Raw genomic sequence first — 13,656 nt, 5'->3', positions numbered from 1 at the left:
TCGCACGCAGAGTGGCGATGCATCACTAAAAATTCGTTATCGTCCATGAAAGAGCAAAGAGAATCGTCTCGATAAATGTAAATGCATATCTGAGAGTCAGAATCATCGTCCTTGAATAGAACGAGATTTAACGATCGCATTGATAAAAGATGATCAACACTCGAGATAATTGACTCTCGTTGTTCCCTTTGTTTTGATTCCTTCCGTAAAAGAATTCCTCTTTATTCGCGATCTTATTCACAAACAACGTTGTACACAAAAGAACACAGAGTTTTATTAAGTTGTACACATTCAAGATTAATAATGAAATTCTATATAAAAGCATTGGATACCGATCGGCGACTCGGTTGAATAGCTTGTGCTGATTAATGATCGGAACTATGGATGATCTGTTTTTTCCGTGATTTGTTCGATCGTGACAGCTATTTATTCGTGATTTATTCGTGTGAAGTAATCGATGAAAGGAAGGAAATCACGTCCTTGCAGATCAAAAGTTGTATGAATGAACGAACAATCGTGAAAAAATGGTGGAAAAATTGGAAACTGTAACCTTTAATAACTTCTTGCCTTTCGTTTACCTTTCACTACGGTTTGGGCCCTTGAATTTTTTTTTCTTTTTCTTATATGAATGAATGTTTAAAAAATTAATCTTAAGTTATCTTAAGTAACACATTTTTTTAAATCGTTTATATCTTTTTGATTTGTTGATAATGTTATTATTAAAGATGTAAATAAAATTATGCGATCAAATCTAAAATAAATTTGTTTATCTGTCTAAGTATTACGATATAACACTAATTAAATGAAATAAGATTTAAAAAATATATACACATCGTTTTTAATAATTTAATACTTAAATAAGTAGGTCGCATTATTCTACAAAATTCTTCAAATATATTTATTTTTGTACTATTTTTATCAAACATTTGATCAATATTAATGATCGAATACAATTTTCGCAGTTAAGAGTCTAAAGAAACTATTTAAAAAAATATATATTTTTTCAAATTGACTCGTTTACACTAGTTAAGAAAATAACATTATTATTCCACCTTGAAATAGTGTTTGCGAATATTTCATATGTTAATGAGAACCAATAATTGTGCCTATTTATCTATTGACCTCGTTCGCAACAGAAACGATCGAAGATAAAAGAGATCGTCTGCCTGATCGTGTTTGAAAGCTCGAGATATTTCAAAAGAGATATTTATACAAAATATAATATAGCAATATTGGATGTCGAATTTTTCCAATCTTTAAGAATTAGGTACTCGGATTACTATGTCAATGCCTTCTTAATGTCGTATCTAATCATAGTACTACTCATCCGTACGTGGTATGAATATTAAAATTGCGCCATCAACAACCTTGGTCCGACCTAATCGATTTAAGTCTAATATCGAAAACAGTAAGCAAAGGCTGATGACGTCGAATGAGATGTTTTCGAATCATGGTCATCGATTAAGCGGCTTTTCTTGACTTACGTCCTTTGAGATTTTTATTCTCGTAAATATCTAAAATTCGATGATTGCTAGCTAGATTTGAACATCTCCAAGGAGAAGATGAACATTTGAGACGTCGAATAAAAGATATTTGAAGCATGATTATTTATTGGATTTATTTGAATTTGTTTTTTGTATTCTAAATAATGTTTATTCTTATATTAATAATACAATTTTCAAAATTAATTGCAAAAGTATGCCATCTTACAAGAAAATTCCTTTATCATGAAAAATTTGATTTTAATGAAGTGTATATAAATATATTTGATTATACATAAAACAATTTCGTTTAAAAATATTTTTTAATACAGTATAAGAACACTATAATAAAAAAATAAAAACTTCAAGGATTGATTTCAATTTCCTGAAATAATTCTATTAATAAAAAGAATAGTTCCATAATAATTCATTATTGTTTACATATTAATATTTCATATAAAACAGTATCATTGGTTTTTATAATTTATTAGTTGAATTTGTATAATATTTATAAAGATTTCCGACTATATGTATTTTCCAATTTTAATATATTTCAATAACAAAGTTTAGGTGATTTTAATACTTTTTAATATTAAAATATTATTAGATTTGAATATTTTGAGTGAAAAATATAAGGTAGATAATAAATGTATACATGAAAGCATTGACATAGAGTTAAACAATATCTACATTCCTTGAATAAGATGTTATGTAATATCATTTAAGTATAGAAAAAAATTGAAGTATTTTCAAAGACAATTTCTTTCAATATTTATATATTTAAATTCTTTTATAATGTTTCAGTTTATTTAATATTTCAAAAATCGTCATATTTGAAATATTCTATACCACATCTACCTAAATGAAATATAATACCATATATAGATATTTTTAAAAAAATTTATATCAAAAAAATTTCAATTTTTTTTACAATATTCCAGTTCTTTTACGCTTATTTAAAAAATCGTCACATATTTTTTAAATATATTTTTATTATACCTTTCATAAAAATAAAGCAGATAATAGACACGGATAAAAAATCTATTTATTTTGTTAAAATGATTTATCTACTTTTCATTTCTAAGCATTATAAGTCATTTATCAACAATAATATTGAATCCATTTTTCACAACTATAGAACGTAATAAATCTCGAGAAAGGTTGAAGGATGATGAATTGTCAGGAAAATATAATCTTTGACCTATAAAAAGGGTCTCGTATCACGACCATCGTGTTTTTTCGCACGTTATCCAACGCAGTGAGTAACGAGGAAACTATTCGATTGCGCAACATCCCGTGAAACGCGTACAAACGTCAATTCTCGATTATCAAGGATTCCGGCGAAGACGCCAAATAAAATCGGCTCCCGCCACTGCAACCTTCGATTCATCGGGCCATCGAACGAATCTACAATGAAAGTTTTGTTGATCCATCAGATGATTTTATCTAAGATTACGATCCTTTTCGAAAAGATGTATAACCTTCAATCCTGTTAATCGATGACCAATTATATGACGCATAAATAAGTCGTTGATTGGATCAAATCGATTTATTTTAAGTACAAATATTTTGCAGGATGAGTCTTGTAACACGATTACTTAAAATTAAATAATGCAAAAATTATATAGAAGAAGATATAATATGGTTCTATTAGTTTTTAATTTAAATTATTTTAGAAGATATTTTATGAAAAGCGATATTTCTTTATTCTTTGTCTTTTGTATAAATTTTACGAAATTCAACTTCTACAATAATAATTTTTTATTTTAAGGGACGTTTTTATAAGGAATAATAACCGATTAATTTATTAAAAAGTATATGATTCCATAACAACAAAAACAAATTTAATATGCTCACTAAATATCCAAAAAATATCTTGCAAATAAATTAATAATATTGTATATCTTCTCCCATACTTTTACATCTCTTATGCAATTATTGTATGAAACATAACATACAAAATAATTTACGAGTTACTTTTAAAGTAGTCATGTTATAAAAATCACTTTGTATGTTAATCTATTAATTAGTTTGGAATATTTCTGAGTCCGAGATTATTTCAAGGTCATACTATACTAGTCATTGAATTCTTTTTAACATTTATTATAAAGCTGTGAAGTCAAAAACAGATGGTTCATTTAAAAAGATTGATTCACAATTTGTAATTAACTCTTTTATTCGAAATATTTTTGCTGAAATTATCGAAAGTGAAGGCCACTTTATGTATCATTTATAGATTTTATCGATAGAATACAACATGCAAATTAAATCAGATATTCTTGTAAACGATAACAATCGAATATCATTAATGTTAAAATAACATTTTGACATGTTTTGTGAAATTTTTATATCGTTATATTTGAGTTTATTTGTGTTTAATTGAATAAATAATAATCCGTAAGAATTTAATCTTTAGAAAGTGGGCACGATGTAGCCACAGGAGCAAAGTTATCAGACGTGGACAGTCAACAAACCAGAGAAAGTTGCTTATTCAATGAAATGTTCAGCAGTGGACACTTTATTCGTGTTGCAACGTGTTTGTCACGGCGAAAACCGCAAGCCTGATCGCCATGTGAGCACAGGAAACAAATTCCTCAAAATAACTTGCACGGTACCATTAAACATGTTTCATTGTATTGTTTTCTCTCTCTTACAATGTTTGTACAATGAAAATATAAATAATCTTCACCAATCCTCCTCTGGAATTTTTGAAATACTAAGTATCAAATGTTATTTGATATTTAAATATTAATATTTATAGAAATTAATTAATTATAATTAATATTAGGGGAAAAAATAAATTGAAAAATTGTATTTCATGCTAAATACATAATTTACTTTATATATTTCTTATTTTCGTTTTAGCCTTTAAATATTATATAGCCTTAAAATATGTAGAAAAATTGATTCAATTGAAATTTCAATGTTCATCACAAATATTTGAGAATGATATTTATTGTAATTTTTTAAATGATTTTTCAGAAATCATAAGTGTTTTAATCTAAATTTTAAGAATTAATGTCTTTCATCAAATTATTGTTATAAATAGCCATAATAATTTTTGTTATTTATTATCGATAAAAAAACTTATGGAAATTATTTTCTATTATAATTATTATCGTTGAAAAAAATTATTTTTTGTTACGAATAATCATTATCAATTACAGAAGCTCGTTTTGATTAATGAATTATAAAATTTATGTTTTTATAAATAGAAACATATAAATATATATTCTGTAGTAATTTCAGATTTAAGGATAATAGATGAAGTCAAATCTTGCCAATACATTTCATGGATTTAAATAAAAAGAATGTTGTATAAACATTATTTAATATTTTATTAAAAAGATATAAATAAAAATAAAAAATCCGAAGAGAACAATTAAGCGATGTTTATTTATATTTTTATATCATGTTTACTGTTTGTAGTCATTGAATTAATATTAATATTGACACTAATTTTACTACTAAATATACATTTAATATTATTAACAGTAATAATTGCGTCTATTATTTTTCTCTTCGAATTTCATATTTTTGTTTACAATATTTTTTATTTATTTATCATAGAATATATGGACAAAATTTGTTGACACCTTAAATCTAGGATATCTTGTATATCTTATCAAATAAAAATCCACTATCCATTTCTAATGGACAATAATTTAATTCTCAAATTCAGATTTCTAATATAATACAATTTTGATTGTCCAAAAAAAAAGATATGATTAATTCATACTTCTAATTTAAATCAAAAGAGAAGAATCGTGTTCAAAGGGAAACAAAGCATGGACGCTTAACGTTCTCATATCGTATCATTTCGTTAACGTAATCCATCCTTTTGTTCTTTCAAATTCAAGGCTACGTTTCAGAACCGCGGCAACTCTGACACACTGTTGCCCCTTAATTGTTTTCGCCACAGAAGGAATTCATTGTTCCCGCGAATACATCTGTCCGTCCTCGCGTACATCGTTTCCCGTTGCCGATTGACGAACCAGATTAAATCCATCCAGATTGCGCCTTATTTTCCATCCAGTTATTTTACACCGAGTAATCGCTCTTATTTTTTCCTACTTCCTATAAAATTTTAATTCAGGAATTCAGATAAATTGAAAACTTTTTTCCTTATCAATGTGTTTTCTATCGCAGATTTTTTGATACGAGAAACAATTGTGGAACGACGAAAAATGGCATATCTTTTTCACTTTTTATATTTTTTGGCAGAAAACTTATAATACAATTGTACGCATTACTTGCTGTAAAATACGAAATGAGACGTTCTCTAAAAAATATGTTAAACGATATTTATATCTACGAGAAAATCACGAAATCAATCTCACATTAATAACTAAATGTTCTTTTAATATAGAATTTTATTTCTTCTTAAAAGATTGGAAACATTATTCATAAATTAGGAAGTATATGCTACTTTCGTTTCAATAACTAGATTCCTCTTCTTCCGGCAAAGAATTATTTAAAAAATTGGAAAAATATAATCTTCGAATTAATAATACCCTCACCTTAATAATTAAAACTTCTTCTCCAAAGAACAAAGAATTCCAAATTTCCATGGGAAAACACGATTCTCAAGTGGCGTAAACGATCCATTATTTTCAATTCATATTATCTCCAATAGGCTAAAGCTTCAATTATCCTCGCCATAAACTCCCATCTCGCTCTACCATTGAACCGACATTGCACAACTTAAGAACAATCTTTACATTAATCCCCGTGGTTATGGTAACGCGCAACCTGGTCTTGGTCTTCATATCCGTGGATGATACAAGTTCAGAAAAACGCGAAGAGCAAACGATCCTGTCGTTCGATAGAGGGGATAATGGGCACGAGGGAGCGTCGATTGAAAATTGCTGGCTCTCCTCCCACTCCAGTTGCAAATTGTCCACGTTCCTTCGTATAACCGTATACGATGACATGTATGTACGTATTGTGCGTACTATGCGTGAAAGAAGTCTCGTGAAAGAAACGCAGATTCGAATATAATTAATTTTTTAAATATTAGAAATTCATTTTGTTTAATTTATGTCTCGTTCTATATCAAGTTGAATATCAATGGAATGAAAAAATAAATAATTGTTTTTTTTTTTTTTTTCTAAAAATAAAGAAATCAAAACTGTACATAGTTAAATTAATCGAATTTTTAAAGAATTTCATTCATGTATATGCTCGATGTCGCATTACTCCGATCTTATTGTTTTTAACTTTGTCTTATGACGAGAAAAAGAAACAAGAGACAAAGAAACTCTTTGTCTCTTTTTCAAATTCATATCAAATATTATATAATGTTATACATGTCTAAAGCTAAGTTAATCTAAAGGAAGCATCGATTGAAAATTCTAGCATTTTTTGCTTTAATGAATGTATAATTATCACAACAACAATTATAAAGCAAAATGTAAAAATCATATGTTAACAAATTGACATATTTTTGTATATTTATTATGTAATATATTTATGTTGTTCAATTTTTGATTATAATAGAATTTTTCTTATAATATAAAAAATAAACCCTAAATATTAAAAATATTTTATACATAATACATAATAAATATTTACAATTTCGTCCGATACTGTATATTTCATGTTAAAAAAATAAAAATCACAAAGATTAAGGATAAATTTTTAATATAATCAACTCGAAGAATGATGAGGATTAAATGTATCATTTCTATACGTGTTCCACGATATTTCTTGTGAAATACATAAGCATATAGAAGATCACGTATGGATAGAAGAGGATTTTGCAAGTGTAGCATCGCGAAGATGATTTCAACAACAAACTAAAAATCGTGAAAACGATGGCTCCAGTCTAATGATGATCTCGTGAAACGATCGAATAAGCGAAGAGCAAATAGTTAGCAAGGGAAAACCGTTCCTATACTTGCACTATAATTGGAGTGGGTTTAATGAGTCTGAGAGGATGTTGCATTAGCGAATTATTATTAGAATATGAAATCTACAGTAAAATCGACAGTAATGTCTTGAAAAGTTGGTATACTTACCGCGGTTAACTGAATTGATTAAGTTTTTATCCAGGTTTGATGGTGTTCACCTGTTCAAGATAGAATATGAAGATTAATAGTGGTATCTTTTTACGCGAGTTTTTCTGGAACGATTGTGCAAGTTCTGGTTGATTGGTTTGAATTTCTAGGCGCAGGAGATAGAGTTTCTTTTTTTCTTTTTTTTAATTTCGGTTGACGGGAACGTGAATTTGCTCACGTACATCCCTTTGGTCTCTACCAAAGAGAACCAAGGCTGCGTTTACTTTCGATTCGTAAAGTCGTCCGACTTCTAAAGGAGACAAGGTTTAAATTCGTGTTCTTACTTTTGAAACGCTTTCCTTCTCGCTGCAATTCGCGTGAGTCTTCCTTTGTACGACGACGAGTGTTATTCGATTCTTTTTTTTTTTTATTGCGGTCTGCGAGCAATCGAGGGATTAAGTTAAGATTAACTTGGTAACTTGACACTTATTACGAGGTTTAAAACGGAAGTTGATCGTGTACTTGTTAATTTCTCCATAAAACGACCTATTCTACGCCAATCAATTTTTTATTCCAAACCTGTTCCGTTATTATTTGAGATAAATTGATATTAAATGAGAAATAAATTCAGGGTTCTTCGCAACTGATAAGAAAGAGGATGGACGATTAGAGATATAATCCTGTATGAATCTTAAGTTCCATCATTTTTTAAATTAAAATATATAACTAAATATATTAAATAAAATGATAAATATTGAAATAAATTAAATATGTGTGTAATATTAAAATTAATTAATCGTATGAATTATTCTTCAAAAATCACGATATCTGCTACTATGATTACAAACTTCATCTTCCAAAATAATGATCTCCTCGAGAATAAAGTTTAGTACGATTGAAAAAAAGAAAACTATTTTTTATTCTTTTCAACATAAATATATTTATAAATAATAAAAGAAAGAAATAATATTAACATTTTGATAGCTATCATTTTCACTTTTTTCTATATGTAGCAAACAAATCCAAATTGGATTTAAAAAAATTGTGTAAATAAAAAATTTAATTAGATTTAAGATAAAAATTTATTCTCTTCAGGATTGTGATCATAGTGTTCGCCTGCAAAGTATTAACAAATATTGGAAGAAATATCAAAATAAGAACAATATCACATACAGTATTTCCAAAAAATATTGGAAGAGATGCCTTTAAAATACGATAACTTTTTTATTCAATCATTCAATGATTTGATTTAATACCTTGAATTGATTTGAGAAGTTAAAGGAATTAATTACATGGTATATAAAAAAAAAATCTTCTGTTTCAAAAGTTTTTTTTATCTTTTTTTTTATTTAGGCCTGTAATAAAAATTTAAAAAAATATATTCTGAAGATTTATGTTAAAGTTTCAATACGTTATATATATATTCTTAACCAATTTCGATGAAATTTTTATTACGTATAATATAACTGACATAAGTCTATAAAATATATTTTTTAAATTATATCTGAATCTTTAATGAATCGGATATAAATATTGAAAAAAAAAATAATCATTATTTTCTTTCCAATTTTAATCAATAGCAATCCTTTCGAAATTTCTTTTATACCCTACTTGATAAACTAACTTCTCAGAATAAATCAAGTCATTAAGTCTAATTTTAAAAAAATTATCGCATTTTATATGTTTGAATCAAAGATATACGATTCTCAAAAAATTAAAATTTTTTGATGATAAAGGCTGAACCGTGACGAAAAATTGCAAAATAATACGATCCAATCTCGGTCCAAATTCGTGTCTTAACGTTAACGTAGAGAGATGAAGGATAATCCGAGAGATCACAGCGACACAAGCCTCTTCCCCTCTACTCTTTGTCGTTCCATCGTAATAATATTCTACTTTGTTAACGTGTTAACTTGGTAGCCATGATCCGTTTCCACGCACCGGTGCGCTCAACTCAGCGTTTACACGGTCGTCGTCATCGTCGTCACGCTGGAAATCCAAGAACACATCCAACATGACGATGATGATGATCCCACGACACGTAATTCTTCGTATCATTCGTGATCCTTTCCCCTCTCCCCCCCTTTTTTTTCGTCCCCTCTTCTTGAGATGATCGGTGTTGCGACACGCGATACGCACGATGGGTCATCTAGGATTTCAGAACTTGATGGATTTAATTGTTCCTGGTGCTGGCCACCCGAGGACGTGCCACATGGATCGTCTCCTCGACAAATATATGTTATCGTCACTGTGTTTATGGGCATGATTGAAAGAGGAATAAATCGATGAAATTGGGATTTAAAATATTGATCGAATCGATTTTTTGTAATTGTGATTTTTTTAAGAAATTTTTTAAGATTTCGGATATTTAAGAATAGTATGTAAGTAAAAAAGAAAGAGTATCACTGGAAATTGTATTAATCCGTATCGATTTTTTATTCTTATTTTGAGATTTTAAGTGATTTAAGAAATTCTGAAGAAGTAGAAATAAAAAAAAAAGAGAAATATCGGTGAAAAGAAATTTGGAATTTTGATGATATTGGATTTTGTTGATTTTTGGTAATTATGATTTTGAAATTTTTGAAAGTTTTGGATATTAAAAAAAAAAATATGAAACAAGAAAAGAAAAGAATATGATTGAGATTGAATTTTGTTGATTTTTTAGTATTTATGAGTTTAAGATTTTGAAAAATTTAAATATTCTAAATATTACAAAATATAGAATAATTAGTTTATAATATAATAGTTTAATTTATGAAAATTTCAAATTGTCAATTGTTTCGTTATTCATTAATATTTTGAGAATAATAAAGAAATAGACAAAAATATAATATGTAGTATTTGCACTAGATACTTTAAATCTTCAGAATTTTTTCTTTTTCTTTGCTAATTATTTCATAATTATTTCTTACTTTGATACTTTGATGTTAAAAGTATTGAGAAATTTAAATAATCAATGGCTATTATATAATATTTATGTGAGAAGCTTATAGCTTGAGCCTTAAAGAATTCCTTTCTTAACGACTTTAAAGATTTATATAGCCAAAGTATAATGTGAAATATTCAAATGAGGAATAACAGATTCTCAGGAATTTTTCTTTTTTCACCTTTTAACTACTATTAACTAAGAATGCAACTACCTTTTTTTCGAGCAGAATAATGCATTCCTTATGGAAAAATTAATTCAGCTCATTAGACTGGATGTAAAAGTACAAACCGTATGATTTCATATTCATTCACAGTAATTTTCTTTCGTAACGATACTTCTTGCGAGCGTTAGATTTAACTTTCATTAATTCTATTTTCCACCAACTCCATCAAACATTTTTTAAGGCAATATAAAAGTAACCAGAATACTGATCGAGAATCAGTCGATATACAATTTTAGTTCTAGCAATCTTGGTTCGAATCGTCGACCAGTTCTTCGTTGTACATAAAACTATAATAATCATCGTGCAAAAGAGCTAATTCGAATCGCAATAAAAGAAATTATAGGAACGAACTTTCTGTTGTGAAACGTGACGTCTCCTCTCTTACTCGACCGTCCATCTTTTCTAAGGCCAACATTTATTCGAAAATTTTCTTATCTCTGGACTATTATCGAGATTAAAAGTATTCAAATATTCTGATACTCTATGATTAATTCGTTCGTTATAATTTTGAATTGTATTTCAAAAATTAATTAAAATATTCTTTCTATGATAAATCATAGAAACGATTCTGTTTTTCTCTTTTATAAAAAATTTTCTTCGCGGATCTAAATTATCCCTTCATTTCGAAGGTTGCATTGCAAGATTTCCGAAATCCAAGGTCCCGTCAAAATGGATCACGATGATATGCAATGAAATCGCAATCTCCAGAAGGACTAAGAGAGCAATCGTGCGGAACCGCGATCGATCGAATGAATCGCTATTGTTATGATAGATACTCGATGAACATCGGTTTTTTGCATTGAGAAGATCGTTACTTTCAAATTGTGCGAAGAGCTACAAATTTTTGTCACAATGATTTATTGATTGCAAAAGGAAAATATTTATGATAGATCATATGCATAAAAATTTTGTTGTTAATTACCAATCTATGTAAACAGTTGTATTACAAATTGTATTAATTTTACTGAAAATATCCGTACATTTCTTATAATTGCAAAGTAAAAAAAAATCGAAAATCAGTTATTTTGTTGAATTTAGAAATCTTAAAAATAATCCAATTTTTGAAATGAACAAATTGATAGACAATTTGAGTAAAAAGAACTCGATTTTTGAAAAGATGATAATTACATCATAATGACAACTTAAACAATAAAAATATAAAATTGATTGTGAATGTAAAAAAGAGATTTTATAAATTTAAAAAATAATAATAATATTTCCAATATCAAAGTATACATTTAATAATTTCAATTGTTCTTTGATTCCAGATCAAAGTGCCTTTGAAAGTGAACTTTTCTGCCAGGCCGAAGGACGTGTCGGTGACGATCACGAAAAAACGATTGACCTGTGGCATCAAGGGTCAACCGCCGATCATCGACGGTGATTTTCCACACGAGGTCAAAGTCGAAGAATCCACCTGGGTGATCGAGGATGGAAAAGTGTTGCTTCTCAACCTGGAGAAGGTAAGTGATGCAAGCGAAGCAATGCTCGATGCTGGATACGCGGCCTTGTCAAAACGAGGATTCCAACGATGCTGTCGCTTTAGCGATGAATTTCTGACGGATGATATCGGATACGCGAAGAATTCGTTGATTTGACGTGGCCATGAGCGATCAGAATAGCGTATAGAGAGTTTGGTGAAGGCTGAATCGTGATCGTTCAACGAGCAAACTATTTACTTAATATTTTTATCCACTTGATTCGGTGACATTATTTCGATAATTGGTCGTGATAGATATTCCATTGATCGTCATTTAATAAAGCCTATTCAAATAAAGATGTTTTGATCCTTCGAAGTCGATAGATTTACAAGTCTCCATCTTCTTTTTAATAATAATATTTTATGTTTGTAAAAAATTGATTTTAAACTTTCACCTTAATAGATAGAACATGTAATATATATGAAAGATGCCAGAAAAATTGAAGTGTGAATATTTTTTTCTGATGTGATTAAAACGTAAATTTTACATTATAATATCCAATTATATTCATCGAACCTCTTTGATTAATCTGTAAAATTATTTTGTAATGTTTCGTATTTTCTTAATTTTCTTTTTATTACCAATTACCAATTTAAATATTTGAAACAAATTAACTTTCAACTTTCAGATATTAATATGCATCTTGCGTTACTTTTATTTTACGATTACTAAAGGCAAGAATCGTCGACTGTTTTCACAGGTGAACAAAATGCAATGGTGGGCGCACGTGGTAACCTGCGACCCGGAGATCAGCACGAAGAAAGTGAATCCCGAGCCGAGCAAGCTTTCCGATCTCGATGGTGAAACTAGAGGCCTCGTGGAGAAGATGATGTACGACCAGAGACAAAAGGAGCTGGGTTTGCCAACGTCCGACGAGCAGAAGAAGCAGGATGTGATCAAAAAGTACGACATCACGAGCATAAATCAGCATGAATATCGCAGAATATCTAACCATCTTAAATTTTTCCTTCCAGGTTCATGGAACAGCATCCCGAGATGGATTTCTCCAAGTGCAAGTTCAATTGAAACGGTTCCAATTAGATGGAACGAATATTCAAGGTGTTGTTGTGAAACTGATAATATAAAAGATAAAACAGATGATATATTATCGATATATCCAATCGTGAAATCCAGAAAAGCTCTTTATAATACTCTTGTTAATTGTCACTGTGGTGAAGTTTTCTGCACCTATTTTAGCGTATCCGCCATCAGGTTCCAAAGCATGAAAGATGGCGCCACGATCCAATCGTGGCATGGATCGTGGTTACGGATAAAACGATTCATCGTTCTCTTTGTCACAACGCTCATTTGATGATTCCATTTTCTCTCTCTCTCTCTCTTTTTTTTTTAATGTCTATCTTCAAACCGTTCCTTTTTGATTACTGCTCCAAAGGTAGCAGAATCAATCTGCACAAATATGTATATCGTACGATTTTTTCACATTACGTTTCGTATAATTGAATAAAGAGTTTAGAAATGAAGAGATTTTGTATTCGATTCTTGAAATTAACAAGATTCACTCATGTTAAATAGTCTCTATTCA

At 28.8% G+C, this 13,656-nt stretch overlaps 1 protein-coding gene across 7 annotated transcripts in view; it reads left to right on the top strand.

Annotated features, from left to right (window-relative positions):
* The window catches only part of nudC (nuclear distribution C, dynein complex regulator), a 101,665-nt gene extending 88,071 nt beyond the window's left edge, over positions 1 to 13,594 (top strand). For all 7 annotated transcript variants that reach the window (XM_086915512.1, XM_086915514.1, XM_086915513.1 and 4 more), the window contains exons 6-8: positions 11,901 to 12,095; positions 12,814 to 13,016; positions 13,088 to 13,594. In XM_086915512.1, coding sequence (XP_086771638.1) covers positions 11,901 to 12,095; positions 12,814 to 13,016; positions 13,088 to 13,139 — 450 coding nt within the window. In that variant the 3' untranslated portion in view covers positions 13,140 to 13,594. The remainder of the gene's footprint in view (positions 1 to 11,900; positions 12,096 to 12,813; positions 13,017 to 13,087) is intronic.
* Positions 13,595 to 13,656: the final 62 nt, after the last annotated feature.

Source organism: Apis florea, unplaced genomic scaffold (assembly GCF_048593485.1).
Source record: "Apis florea isolate Af1SG1 unplaced genomic scaffold, ASM4859348v1 contig_3787_pilon, whole genome shotgun sequence".
NCBI classification, from domain to species: domain Eukaryota; kingdom Metazoa; phylum Arthropoda; class Insecta; order Hymenoptera; family Apidae; genus Apis; species Apis florea.
This window is presented reverse-complemented; position numbering and strand designations above follow the sequence as displayed.